The 14,861-nt window shown below is 40.9% G+C and overlaps 1 protein-coding gene across 3 annotated transcripts in view; it reads right to left on the reverse strand.

The window, feature by feature from the left end:
• The window catches only part of arhgap29a (Rho GTPase activating protein 29a), a 62,520-nt gene that overhangs the window by 30,313 nt on the left and 17,346 nt on the right, over positions 1 to 14,861 (reverse strand). For 2 of the 3 annotated variants that reach the window (XM_041813971.1, XM_041813973.1), the window contains one exon: positions 3,042 to 3,185. In XM_041813971.1, coding sequence (XP_041669905.1) covers positions 3,042 to 3,185 — 144 coding nt within the window. Of the gene's footprint in view, positions 1 to 68; positions 414 to 3,041; positions 3,186 to 14,861 lie in introns of those variants that run through there. The other variant, XM_041813972.1, reaches the window with a different exon arrangement.

A 14,861-nucleotide genomic window follows, 5' to 3' on the forward strand; every position in this document is an offset into this window, starting at 1 on the left:
TGTCAGATACTTTGACTGAACACTTGCCAAAGACCACAACTGTTTGACGAAATGGCAAAACTACCCACCTCAATAGCTTGCGCAGCATTTTCTTTATGTGACAGAGATAAAGAGTCTTGATCATGATGGGCTGCTGCTACTTAGGAGTGACTGAAAGCCACTTTTTCAGCCTGAAAAGTTTATGTCCTCTGAAAAGATGCAGTACTTTCAAGGATCCAAAAATTTGTCCTTTTTCAAAAAAAACAAAACAAAACAAAACAAAACAAAAAAAAGGCCAAAATATATCCAGCGTAATAATTCTTTGCTTAAATTCCAACCGAGAGAGTGCTGATGGAGAGGTTTAAAAACGGATTTCGATGGGGTCCGTGGGGCCCCTGGGAGCCTCTCCTAAACCCCAGGTCAGCTACAGTAGCCTCCACCATTCAAATCACGTATCTCTCTTTAGCTGCTTCATCTCCACCTCTCCTGTCCAGCCCCCCGACCCCCCCCAACAGGACATCCTGAGGCTCGCTGGAACACAATGCTCGAACTCGCTCAGGCCCCAACCACGGGTCCAAACGTGGAAGTTACATCATGGGGGAAAAATGGTATTGTTTCAGTGGAAAAGCACACCACACTCGAAACACTCAGAAAAGCCCACGCAGAAATCACGTCTAAGAGGAACTTCTTTGCTCCAATAAAGGACGATGCAGGTATGTAGCATCCTGGTGTGAGACTGAATTCAAAGAAGTATGAGAGAATAAAGGAAGTGACAAAACTCACAAGAAAAACTATTTTTACCAAGTGATTGGTTATTAACTGCAATGACTTCCACTCAGTTGTCTCAATTCTCTGTTATTTCTCTTTTAAAAGAAATAACATTGAAATTTCTTTCAGAAAAAAAAATCATATATCAAAGTAGCAACATATGGATGTCTTTTTTGCAAAATAACTGAGATATGACAATGAAAAATGCAGGTGCAAGTGAAAAGCTGACATCACCTTGTTCCTATGTGTATGTGTGCATAAGGGTCAGGAAATCAGCAGTTCTGGCCACCTGGTGGCAGAAAAGATGTCATAGCATGCTTCACTGCACAGAAGCAGTGTACATTAATGTAAATCTATTTGAACATTATTTATAATAGTGGCCATTCAGGTGTATTGCTAACACTGACATGTTCAACACACTGAACTATGCAAGAATTTAGTCTGTCGTTGCATACTTGGGTGTTTTTCTTATTGAGAAGTCTATTCTTTGAGTATCTTTTCATAATTTACACCCCTAGGACATGTACAAAAATACTAAGAGGTTATGCTAATCAAGTCACAGCAAAGAGTAATAAATTTGAATCGTAAATAAATATGGGCTCATATTTTCATCAAAATTTTCTAAAACCAGACAAATCATGTTGATCAAAAACAATTTAAAACTGATATCATGGACGAAATACTTCCAAGAATTTAAAGAAAGATAAAGAAGCCAGTCAATCTTTAGGTTTTCACAAATTTGAGTAACTCCAGAGTAACTCCGTGACTGCTGAATGGTCATCAGGGTGACTTTGTGACTGTTGAGTGGTCACCAGGGTGACTCTGTGACTGTTGAGTGGTCACCAGGGTGACTTTGTGACTGTTGAGTGGTCATCAGGGTGACTCTGTGACTGTTGAGTGGTTACCAGGGTGACTTTGTGACTGTTGAGTGGTCATCAGGATGACTCTGTGACTGCTGAGTGTATTATTTTGAACCAAGAGTACACAGAGTGAGGGCTGAGACCCCTGGCCTTGATATTTTCCAACATTTAGCTCCAATTCTACACTTTACAATCTTTACAGTTACAGTTAAAGAATTTGTGCAACTCTCTCTTTCCACCTGATTTCCAACACTGCTGAGATGAGTGACCCAGCTCTTGAAGGGTGTGCTGACAAAACCTAACACCACATAAGTCACCTGCCTCCAGAGAAAATTCCATTGCAGTAGCCAGGTTTTAACCTGTAGTGGGCAGTGGTTCTGCAAGTTTCTAACACAAGGTGTAAAATTTAAATGTAGAGCTTAAGAATCAAGACTTGGACCCAAATGAATCGACAACATGATGCTATACCCAAATACGTATGTTTTCAGATGAAAAATGAACTAGATGGATTAAAAGAGTACATGAAATGTTCCATCTGCCTTTAAATGGGTCAATGTGTTCCCTTTTATGAAATAAGAAAATAGGGCAAAAGTATTCATTTACATTGGACACAATAGTTCGATAAAGCAGTAAATAATAAATACATCCAAACATCAACCTGTCAAATGTTTGGCTCCCTTGACAAGAAGCTCGTTCTCAGTGTTGTGACATGCTTTCGTGACTCACACATAGTCAAGTTACTGCATGAAAGAGGCACTGAATTATTGTTTATGGCACACAGATGCACACACCCATTTGTGATTGTGAACTAGATCTAAATACTTCATTGAAGGTATTTTACTTTCAAACATGGAGCCTCCTCCTGCTTTGTTCTCTCATTAAGTGAAAGCTCTTTAGAAAACCGTGCAGCTCCTCTTTGAGATGCAAAATGAGACGAGGTAAACTCAGGGGGATTCTTGTGCGCCGGCCAAGTTAAGAATCGACCTGCATGCCTGATCATAATCTCTGGGAATGAGAGTGAAAAGGATTCCTCTGTGTCGTTCCCTCTGGACCTGCAGACAAAGCACAAAGGACACCCGCGTCTCCTGTCTCCTGAATCTGACTCCTAAATATTATTTCTTACCCTCTAGATAGAGGGTTTAAACTCATGCTGCTGCATTTTAAACACTGACTTCTGAAGAGCTTTGAAGCTATACGAACCCAGCTCAGAAACATTCCCAGGGAAGAATCCTGAGGAGGACAGTGTGAGAGAGAGGACAGAGCCAGTGGATGTCTAGGAGATAAAACTGTCAGGGGAGTTCAGAGGGGGGGTGTTAGATAAGCAGAGACACAGAACAGACCAAAGGATGAGTGGAGGAGTAGCTGGGATGTTTTACAGGAAAGCTGTGAGTTATATATGTGTGTTGTGAAGGAGATCTGCTCATCATTGCTGACCTTTAACCGTGGCGATGACGGTTCCAGCCGTACTGAGGATGTCCACAGAGTTCAGGCTCTGGTGTTTGCTGATAATGGCCTTCAGGACTCGCAGCAGCTCGCCGAGACGCTCATGGACAGCATGATGGAGGCAGTCCTGGTGCTCTGAAAGACACAGAAGTGCAATAATACTGTAACGTACTGCAATGCCTTTCATAAAACTTAAAAAAATTAAATTATATTGACACCTGTTTCAGAACTACAGCAAGTAAAGTATGCAATGTCTTTTATTGGCAATGCCTTGATGATTGTTTCTTTTTTTTTTTTTTTTTTTTTGTGGGGGTGGGGGGATGGGGGGTCAGGCACCAGTGTGGCTCAGTGGGCAGAGCAGGCAGTGCATGTCTTTCCCCATTCTCTCTTGCAATATTTCCTGCCTCTCTACAACTGCTCTTTCAAACTAAAGCCAAAATGCCACAAAAACGTAATATTAAAGAAATACTGAACTGATACTAATATTGATGCAGATTATTAGTAGTGCATGTGGCCAAAAAAAACCTGCATTTGTTATGAAAAACAAAATGTACATAAAGTGGCATAAGTAAAACTGCATGTTAAACGCTTAAGGAAAAAAAACCTCAGCACTAGCTCTGTCAGCGTAAGAAACAGCATACAGCAACACAGTGGTATATACTGCAGACCCAAAAAAATCTCCAGCGGCCCAATCTTGGATCTGACCCAGACTTTGGGAATGAGTGCTGGAGAGAGTGAAAACAAAATCACAAAGAAAAAAACACCTTGCAGTGGAGCAGAAGTAGCAAATTCTCAAATTATTCGCATTTGGCTGATTACTGGTTGAACAAAACCCTGATACCAATAATCGACTTGATGCAAATATCAGCATCAATAATTGGCAAGGACAATAATCAGGCTACCACTCGGAAAAACACAAAACAATTCCAAGAACAAAACTAGGATTAACTGTGAAAATGTAGACCTGGGCATTTGTTCATATGTTCAAGCCTTTCTGCTGTAATATTTTTAGATTTTTTAAACCCAATTAACCTGATGTCAGTGTTGATTCTGATGGCATTGATTATTGTGATGCAACACTTCATATCTTTATTCTACAGAAAAATTCAACTCAGACTCTTCTGTTTCCCAACATTTAATCTTAATAGCTCATCATGTGCTCCAAACCTGAGCAGATTGAACTCAGCTTTTTAAAAATCTGCTGCTTAAACGAATGCTGCAACCTCACTGCAAACAGGATTACTGTGCGACAGTCCAGCTTTGTTTGGCAGCCACGTCTGCCTGCTGCCAAACCTGCACTGAACTACAACAGTGCTAACCTGACAGCAGCAGAGAGCTGTTATCGTGTTTATTCATGCACTTAGTTAACACTTAGTCAGGCATTTAACCAGAGAAAACATCTCAGGTATGCAGTCCTGAGTGCTAAATGAGACTTCAGTCACAGTGAGTCATTTAAGCCATTCACAAAGGGAATAAAGGCACTTTGCTATCGAGTAACCTTGACATCTTTGTTCTCTGCACGCTTCAGGAATGAGGTCATGAATGAGAACATGAGGACGTGAATGACGATTCACAGGTTTTTACTTCTTACTGGAAACATGCAAAGTAAAACAACACAGTAAACATGACTGATAAAGGATGTAAAAAGTTCCACTATGATTTTTTTCATGCCACAACATTAAAAATGATGCAATCTTTTTTATTTTCAATTATCAATGGTGTCATAAAAGTTGTAGTATCGTGACAACTCTATGATTCAAGAGAAAAGTGCAGAGGGAGAGGTAGACACATTTCCCTGCACTTCTCTCACACAAACATATTTGGCTCAAACTGTTAGCTTCTTACACTGTAATCACCCTAAATATGTAATAAAGCTGCTTGGCAAGTTGTTTATTTCATGCTTTAAATGTTGTAATCAACGTCACATGTATAAATCAGTTTTATTTTTGGTCAGACCTCATTGAAACGCTCTTCCAACTACAGGTAAAAACACACAGTAACACAGAGAATGAATACAGGCGGTCAAAGCCACAGTTTGTGCTGACGATCACCCCTGGATTACGCACTCATGGAAGAGGGGATCAGTACGACTTTAGCTGTCTCCCACTTTGTCTTTTATTCATTAGCCCTCTTTTTTGAAGCGGGACAAACAGAGCCGCCAGCGGGGCTAACAGCGCACGGTCTGTGTGTCCACCGTCACAATGCTCGCTGAGGCCCTGACCCGGAAATCCAGCCAACTGAGCAGCAGGTGACAAGTTCACTTTGACCATCACAACATCACAGTGGTTATCAAACATCCAGGACTACACGTGACATCCAAAACTCACCCAAACCTCAGGGAATAAGAGAGTAGATTTCAGATATTCTATTAAAATGCATCAAACTTTTCTTTTCCCCTCAGAGTGTTTGGTGCCTGGGGTTCAAAAAGTTTTGGTGCTTACATCTTGATAAATGCATGTTTGTTGAAAGATTGTTTGACTTTTGGTCTGGACAAAAACAGGACTCTCCTTTTCTCTAGATAGAGGAGCTACCTGGCACAAAGCCCTGCAGGTAACCACTGAGGCCACAAACTAACCAATCACAGCACTTAACAGGCAGACAAAAATGCTACTTCTTGTGTCAAACTTATTTGTGTCAAAATCAATAGCTGCAAGGAGACAATGTAGCTCAATCTGTGAGCTTTAAATATTTCATTAAATCCATAAATCCTTATGGTAAAACAAGTGAGAGTTCTGCACAACTACTACTACATCATGATTTTAACTTCAGAGCTCCACTCCACTGTCGGTTTTCACTATATACACTGCAAGGGTTGACCTATTTTGTAAATCTACAACTAAAATACTAAAAATCTTCAGGCTTGGGGCGCAAGTTTAGTTCAGTCACTAGAACAGGTGCCACATGTACCAAGGCCAAAGTCCTCAAAGCATCTGTTGGAGGCTCAATACTCGGGCAAAGTCCTTTGATGCATGTCTACATCACTCTCTCCTATACCCACAATCCCTACCTATATTGAGCTTTTCTGTTAATTATGGCATAAACAATTTTATGAGTAACAATCACACTCCAGTAATGATTAAATCCATTAACTTCTGATTAGAGTTAAAAATGTTTGGATCCTGACTGGCCCCTACCAAGGTAGCAACGACTCTTCACATGTACACACGTGTCAGTGAATTGACAGTTCGCAGCAGCCAACAAAGCTTTGAATTTAAAGTCCCTGCAAAGTGAAAACAAAATCTGCACTTTTCACTCCAACACTCCATTTCCTGATGCTCTTGAAAATGAAAGTCCTCAGTGATGACGGGATGTTAACAACAGGAGGGACTGAACTGTGGCTATAGAGACAGTCACAGCCTGCTTCTTTTGATCATCCAGGACTACAGAAAAGGGATATATGGATTAAAACACACCTTTAGTACGTAAGATGTTTGTTCCTGCTGCATCTGCTTCAAGTGAAAAATAGACAAGCTCTCCAGCTATTAGCCTTCCCCCTGACCTTATGATGAACTCTGGCCAGATTGCAGCTACCTGGCTCTGTGCCAGATCAAAGACAGAAGTTGGGGATTAAATTTACTGTTTTCTGGCACAAATCTCTCTTTTATGATACTTTTAATATCCCATAGGTCACCATAGCTGATATATTTGAGAAATATACATCACAATGAAAAAAAACACAACATTTAGCTGGCTGTTATTGCTCAGTAAAGGCAGTGATAAAAGCTAACCGCACTGAGAATAACTGCGTTGTGATTTTATATCCTTGTAGCATTAGGGAGATGGGTAATTCCCCATAGTGCCTTGTGAAGTCATGGGGTGTTATATTTGCCTTGCCCAAATAAAAGCAAGCCAGAAAAGAAGTGAAAAACTTTTAACGGCCACATAGATCTCACACATATCTAGTGTGTTAACACACAAATTTTAGATTTCACTTTACAGGGACTTCAAAACAGTGACTCAACAAAGAACTAAAGATGGCACAGAGATTCCACAAAACCTGATATGCAGATGAAATCACAACATCAGAACAAAACACTGTTTAAAGAAATGAGCACTACAGTGGCTGACAGAGGCAACAGCTTTTAGAAATTACACACCTCAAGACAAACATGCAGCATATTCAGAAATGCTGCAAATTAAAAGCAAATGCAAATGTCCAAAACAAATGCACTGTCTGAAACCCTCTGCAAATGGACTGCATTAATGTCAAACAGCTGGAAAAACAAAACAAAACAAAAAGTATACAAGTAAAAACATAAACAAACAAACAAAAAAAAAAACCATGCTGTGCATCTGTCTTAATATGTGTTGTTCTGGTCATTGACAACAGTTTGCCCTTGTCAGCCACCATAGAAACAGCTGTTAAGCATCTTAACAGAGTTAAGCAGAGTTTAATCATCCACCAAGCAGAGCATAACTGACTAAAACACTGAGAGTGGGCCAAAATATTTTTATAAATGAAAAGATGATCAAGTTTCAGATGGAAACTCGTCTTTAAAGTACATCATTACGTTTTGTTCAAATCAAGCTGATTGGATAAATTATTTAGTACATCTTTTAGACTATAACAATGACAATCTGTTTAACAGTTTGTCCACAGCAAAGACCAGTTCTCTATCTAGCCCTGTACTGGGTTTAATCTACTCTTGCTACTGAATTAATAAGACACTGCAGTCTCACTACAATCAGCCGCTACTTCACTGTGTTCCAGCAACAATCAGCACTCCGCAAATCATAATGACCCACTTCACATACACTCAGGAATCTGAAGTCATTATGTAAGGTGCAATAGGAGTGGGAAATAACACTTCAAGAGGGTCAGAGGTGATTCCAGGTGAGTAAAAACGATCCACAGAGAAACTAATCAGTCTGCAGAGAAACCCAGACAGTCTGAAATGATTACATAAGATGAGCACAGATCCCAGACTGTTCCTCTCTACATGAACTCTCCTCTGCCAACATGCCCCGCTGATCCCAGCCTGCCAAGAGCTGCTCAACAGGGCCTGGAGAGTCCTGTCCGTCACCACAGCAACCATTTTCATCCATCTTCATCACATGTCATGCCCGGCTCCTTCTCGTGCCGAGGACAGAGTGCTTTTTGATGACAAAAGCTTCTCCTCTGCTTTTATTCCGCTGCCCAAACTCCCCACGAGGCAGGAAAAGAGCCGGTGGAGAGTTCTGGCACTGTCACACATCAGACTGAGACTCAATAATACGTCCTTACAATCAATGCACAGAGGCATACAGAAAAGGTTGTTCACTTTCATAGAGGCTTGGAAGAGTCTGTCAGTGAAAAATGAGTATATACAATCCTGATTTGAGAGCAAATAGGGCTAGTTTTCTAGTATTATATGACACGCTCTTGTTTCAGCTCACATTACAGTTCTCTGAGTAAAGTTTGAATAAAGGTTTCCTATTTTCACTCCGATGATTGTGGATGTGGTCCAACTGGAGGCAGAAAGCTAGCCAGTTGTAGTTTGCAGTCACTTCATGCTGGAATTGGATTTTACTTGGAATTTGTTGCAAACTCAAGTGGGCTTTCATGTGTTTTGCACTGAGGAAAGGCTTCCATCTAGCCACTCTGCCTCAGGCTAGATTAGTGGAGGGCTGCAGTGATGGTTGTCCTTCTGGAACTTTGTCCCATCTCCACACAGGATCTCTGGAGCTCAGTCAGATAGACCATCAGGTTCTTGGTCACCTCTCTTACTAAGACCTTTCTCCCCTTATTGCTAAGTTTGGCTGGATAACCCACTTGATAACCTGCTCTTGAAAGAATCCTGGTCCATTTCAGAGTTATAGAGGCCACTGTGCTCTCGGTAACCTTAAGTCCGACAGAATTCTTTTTGTAGTCACCCCCAGATCTGTGCCTTGCAGCAATCATGTCTCTGAGCTCTGCAGGGAGTTATTTTGACCTAATGGCTTGGGTTTTTGCTCCAATATGCATATCCAAATCATGTCCAATCAATTTAATCTACCACAGGTGGATTCGAACTACAGTCATGGACGAAAGTATTGGCATCCCTGGAATTTTTCCAGAAAACACACCATTTCTCCCAGAAATTGTTGCAATTACAGGGGGAATAAAAAAGCTAACTGCTCTGGGAGAAATGGTGTATTTTCTGGAAAAGTTCCAGGGGTGCCAATACTTTCGCCCATGACTGTAGTGGTAGAAACATTGGTACAGTATAGATCAGGAGGAGCTAAATTTCATGTGTTTTTTTCTCAGGGTCTGAAAACTTATCTCAATGTGATATATCAGTTTTTCATTTCTAATAAATTTTCAAAATTTTCAAAAATAGCTCAAATGCCAATGCGTATGCTAACTGCCATATTAGTCATGCTTTGTGAGGATCTGTCAGCCAATTACAGGCTGTTCCGTAATCACATCATGCTGCCCATATAGAGTACAATGGAGATAGAAAAAGCCTGTGATGCAGCCCCCTGTATTATTCTTATTTTAATATTTAGGAATAAAACTCAATAATCAGCAGGAAAACAACTTTAGGGTCACAGAGATGCTGTATGATTCTATTTGTTGAACCATGTTCTGAGTCAAATATAGGTCTAAAACAATTTGCTAGTCTGCACAGTCAGTCCAGAAAGTTCATGCTGGTATCGGATCAGTACTTGGTATTGGCTGATACCCAACACCTTGGCATCAGAATCATATTGGGAACGAAAAAATGGTATTGGAACATCCCCACAAATCTGTTGATGCATACATTTATGGACTTTGTGATCATGTCCAGGACATTGAATACTGCGGTTCAGGGAAAAAGTCAAAGCTCTAGTATCAAGACTGTATTTAGTCTAGTTTAAACCCAAAAATAACAAAATAATACTCATTGTTTACTATTAAATGAGCGGAATGTTCCCATAGATTTCTCACAACCTAACATACAATAATCTGATAAGGATCTCAGTTCACAATGGGCAGCTCCAACCCTTAAGCCGTCAATTGGTCCTGGTCAGTTTAGACCCCATTTGAGGACATTATCCTTTTAGTGACAAAACACACACAAAGACCTAAATCTTCCTACACAGCCATTCATCAACCGAGAAACTGAATCCTGAGTTGTGCAGGCATCGAGCCCGGGCAGGCTAGAGGTTTATTAAGGACGAGTCTGAACCATGAATGCCCACGAGACAGAGGGTCTTCCTTTGCAAAGCTCCATGGGCTTCAATCCTCCATCAATGGGCAGCTGTGTGGCCTATTGGACCGCCCTAAATGGAGGCTAATTAGCAAGACATTATGGTTGCATCCACCAGCCCAGCAGGACACAGGATAATGTACAGAGACTGATTATTTAACCCTTTAACTGCCATTCTGAGAGTGACACAAAGGGAAGAAGATGAGTTCCCACCAGTTAAAAAGAACAGCTGATTAGTGCGTTTTGTTACAGCTGTGTTTTAGGCTGAGAAAGAGGGTCTGAAAGGAAGTTTTCGTGCAAAAAGTTGCACAACAGAAGATGTTTCAAAACGCAAATATTATCCCAGACCAAACTGGGAGAAAACAAACAGGTTTGAGGAAAGGTTGTTCTGTTTTAGCCTGGGAAGTCAGCTGAGTTTTGCCCGAGGATTTGTTTGAGTGCTGAAACTCACTATTGTCCTGGGGGCCACAGGCAAACACAGGGCCCGGTCCCCTCATGGGCCTGCCACATGAAGCATTTATGGAACAATAAATCACAACGGCGGCTTTTCACTTTCCACGGGGAAGAGGGATTTGAGTGTGTGCGTATGTGTCTTTGTCTGTGTGTGATGGTTAGCGGCGGGAGGATTGTCAGGAGTGATAGGGGAGGAGTTTGGGTGGTGTGTGGGGGTGAGTGTGTTATTTGGGGTAGTACTCTCCCTTGGGTTTTGTCCCAAATTTACCCCTGCACCCCACTTCCCTGTGTCAGTGGGGGTTATAAGAGGAGAGAGAGAGAGAGAGGGACATTCCTGGGCATAATAAGCTGTGCTGAATGAAGGCTGCAGGGGGATCAAACTCTGATCCTGATGAGAAGGAGGCCGCGGATCAGGAGCCGCTCCGAGGCTGCCAGTAACACATTGCCAGGTTTTTACTTCATTAGCGTCATGGAAACCCAACATTCCTGCTTCTTTTTTGGTAGCGGGAACGGGAGATGCAGGAGCGAGGGGTGATGGGGATCTATAAGAAAAACACTGGTGAAGCATGCAGCAACAAAATGACAACTAAATACCAAAAATGCTAGTGCAGAGCATTTGAGAGTCATTTGTTATGATTATTTAGAAGGGTTATACCCAAATTTTTAACTTCAATATTAGTTAAAGCCACACAATAATGATATCTATTTTGATACCACATTAACATAATAGAGGTTACCTATGTATTGGGTCATTTCTTGCTCTTACTTCACAGAACCCTTCACGTCAGTGATGTGTTTGGCTTCCACTTATAATCAAGTAATATTGGTATTTTGACAGGAATTGTTTGCATGCTTGAAAAGAGTCCTTCGCTTAAGCAAAACAGGTGAAACAAAGTGGCAGCAACACAACCACAAGCCTAACGATGAACAACAAAATCTACAAGGTATCTAGTGCCTTACTTGTGGTGCGCTAATGCTGGTCTTTATTTATAATAGGGTATAGTCTTTATTATACTGTTCTTGATTACCACTGGTCTATTATAATAGGCTACAACAGAGAGTATGGTCTATACCTGCCCTCTGTATTTTCAACCGTAAACCCACTGCAAGTATTTTCCTCTGTGTGCTGTCTCAGACACTGATGCTGCAGGAGGTGTATGGCTCATTAGCTGCACTGTCAGCATTAGCAGCACTAGCTCTTAGTATCTGTAATGTTTACAGTGCTGTGTCTGACATATTTATGTACTGGCTGCACTGTCAATGGAGCCCTGAGTTACTGCACCCGTCCTGTTTTGTTTTTAAGACCCACTGTAGTTTCTACAATCCTAGATAAGAAGAAGCCTAACATGACACATCTGCTTACAGTGCTAAACTAAAATGAAGCCTGCTTCAGGAATGGTTCATATTCACATCTTACAGATACATTCCCCCGGGGTGAATATCAGCCAACAACTGCTGACCAGCACAGATAATAATAACTGGATCTACTGTCTGGTTTCACATCAGTGACTGGTGTTATGGCTTAACAAGTGGCCACGTTAACTGGTGACTATACAGATGTGCCTGGGTTAATAATGGATATCGAAAAACTTAAGAGCCCCTTTGTTAAGTTTTCAATGAAATTTACATCCTCGAAGCATATCTTAGACATAATTGAAAATGCTCCATGTTTAAACACTTTAAGCTGAAAAGTCACCAGTTAACACGGTCACTTGTTTTGACAGAACACCTGCCCTCCTACAGAATTGTCCATGAAGGCTTTATATGTATGATTATGTTTTCTGCTGATGAGTTTCTAATATCTTTCTTGCTTCAGCCCACACATTTTGTTCATATTAGATTTTGCAATTTAAGCATAAATTACTGCATTCTTTATTAGTGTAATTATATTCTAAATTACTAGAAATATGCTAAAAGCAGTATCTTGAGCACATTTAATGAAGCTTTTGATGTCAAATGATAATTTAAAGTCCCTTGGTGTAATAGTTCTGAGCCTGAGGGATTGGGTCCCCCTTGTGGGGTTGTGAGCTGGGGTCACCAGATGCCTTCCAAAATCAGAGACTTTTAGAATAATTCATGCTGAAATCTAAGTAATGTTAAAAAATCCTTAGAATGTAAGTCAGTGAATGACTATTCCTGAATTTGCATGGCTGTGTTCAACTATGCTTCAACAACCTTCAGGTACGGTGGGAGTCCTGGTCTCTGGAACCTTTATTTTGGGGGTCATGGGCTGAAAAGTTTGAGAACCCTTGCTTTTGTGCACAGCAGACTGGAGCAGACACTGAAATCATTACCTCTATACAAGAAATAGGGATTGTGTTGTGTTGTTGGTTTGAATTGCAAATAGATTCTGAATTGAATCAGTTTTTAAAAATGACCAGCAAATAGAGGAAGTGGTCTTGGCCTGGAAAACCCTTTTCAAGATATCTACTGGCTTCAATTGAAGCTGCAAAATATTGCCCCTTGAAGCTTAGTCATCAGAAGAAACTTGGCGGGTTCAGAGATTTTACCACAGACAGATTTAAAAAGACTTTGATCAATTTTGAGTGCATAAATGCACACTAATATTTGTGCATGGCAACTGTTATAAAAGTCTGCAAGTTTTCAAGCAATCTGGCTGTATGCAATCTGGTTGTGTATTAGGTAGACTTAAGATTCTAATGCATAAAAAGAGTGATTTTAAAAAGTTAAAATCTTCAGACTTTTCACAAGAAATTCATGACTCTTACCAGATTTAAGACTTACCTTTAATGATGCATGTACCTTGCTACCGTGTAAGAAATACTATGAAAAGCGGTTGCTTTTTTAGGCCTTATGATGAATTTCACTTTTTTTTAAACTTGGCATCGATGGCTTGACTCTCAGGAGCACAAACTTCCACCAGGGCCTGACACAAAGTGACTTGGCAACATTCCTCTCGGTCTGACCCTAGCTATGCTCAGTCATGCATTGCAAATGATGGGAGCAATGTATTATTTATGGTTCAAAACATTTGAGGGAGCAGAGGGGTGCTTATTGCTACAAAGCAAGTGTGAAATCACTAAACATGTCACAACTGGGTCTGCAGAGGTCTGATCAAATAGTGGCAGCTCAGGGCAGCGGGGGCTAAAGAGGATGTTGGACAGGTTGGCAATGACCACTGTCAATCAAAGGCTCTCAATGTGTCCCATTCAGTCAGACCACAGCTGGACATTCCAGCTACTCATCCAAATGGTGGACACTGTTTCAAAGAAAACGTGGATTCATCAAAAGCTTTGATAAGTTGAGGTTTTGAGGGGCTCTTTGAGACTCTTCAAAAGAAAACTAACTAAATGTGGGTCTAATAATCAATCACAGCATGACTCAATAACCTTTGTTTTCTTCAAATGGATTCTTCTCTAATTGAGGAGGTGAAATGCCAAATTCTTTCACATTCTTGGTATTTATATGCTATGCAAAAAATGCCAAACCATAACGGTGCCCTGCAAAATGGGTCCACTTAACCTTTAACACTGGGACAGGGTCACTGCAATGGGTGGCCCATGATATCCCCCCTCCCAAATATACTTCCTGTGGTCAGTGGCCCTGGTCCACCTCAGTCCACAGACCACCGGCGCTACACTCTGCGGATTAGCAGATTACATGCAGCTGGTAAAAGGCAGGGGAACTTTGCCTTCTCAGACCTCTGCACTCACACCGAGGCATTCCCTGTTGTTTCACCTTTGAAGCTCTTTTTCCCATGACTGCTTATACAAAGAGCGGGTATTTTAAAAAGAGCCCGAGGCAGGACGCACTGCACCTTCCACCTAGGTGGGGGGCTTTTATGTTGGCTCTCTGCAGGCCTCTGTCTTTGTCAGGCTTGTTAGCTGTTAGCTCAAGAAACAAAAAGTGCAGGGAAAAATAATTCAATGGAGGCTGGAGATAGGAAATGCATGGCACTAAGTTTGATTTTTAATGAGTAACATGTGATGTAGGGTTGTCATGATGCCAAATTTTTAAACGTTGATATAAAAGTAGAAACTATAATGATACCTGCTAGAATACTGCAGCACCCAATATCAAATAATAAGTTATTTTTAATCAACAAAACCGTTGAACAGTCACAGTCTAAGTTGCAAAGACACAATGTGCAGGAGACAGCTTGCAATTTTTATTGGGTTTGTCCCTTTCCAAACAACCTATCTTGCTTTTAAACATTCATTCAGTACTACAAGTTGTTAAAGTGACA

The sequence above is a fragment of the Cheilinus undulatus genome, linkage group 19, assembly GCF_018320785.1.
Source record: "Cheilinus undulatus linkage group 19, ASM1832078v1, whole genome shotgun sequence".
Taxonomy (NCBI): domain Eukaryota; kingdom Metazoa; phylum Chordata; class Actinopteri; order Labriformes; family Labridae; genus Cheilinus; species Cheilinus undulatus.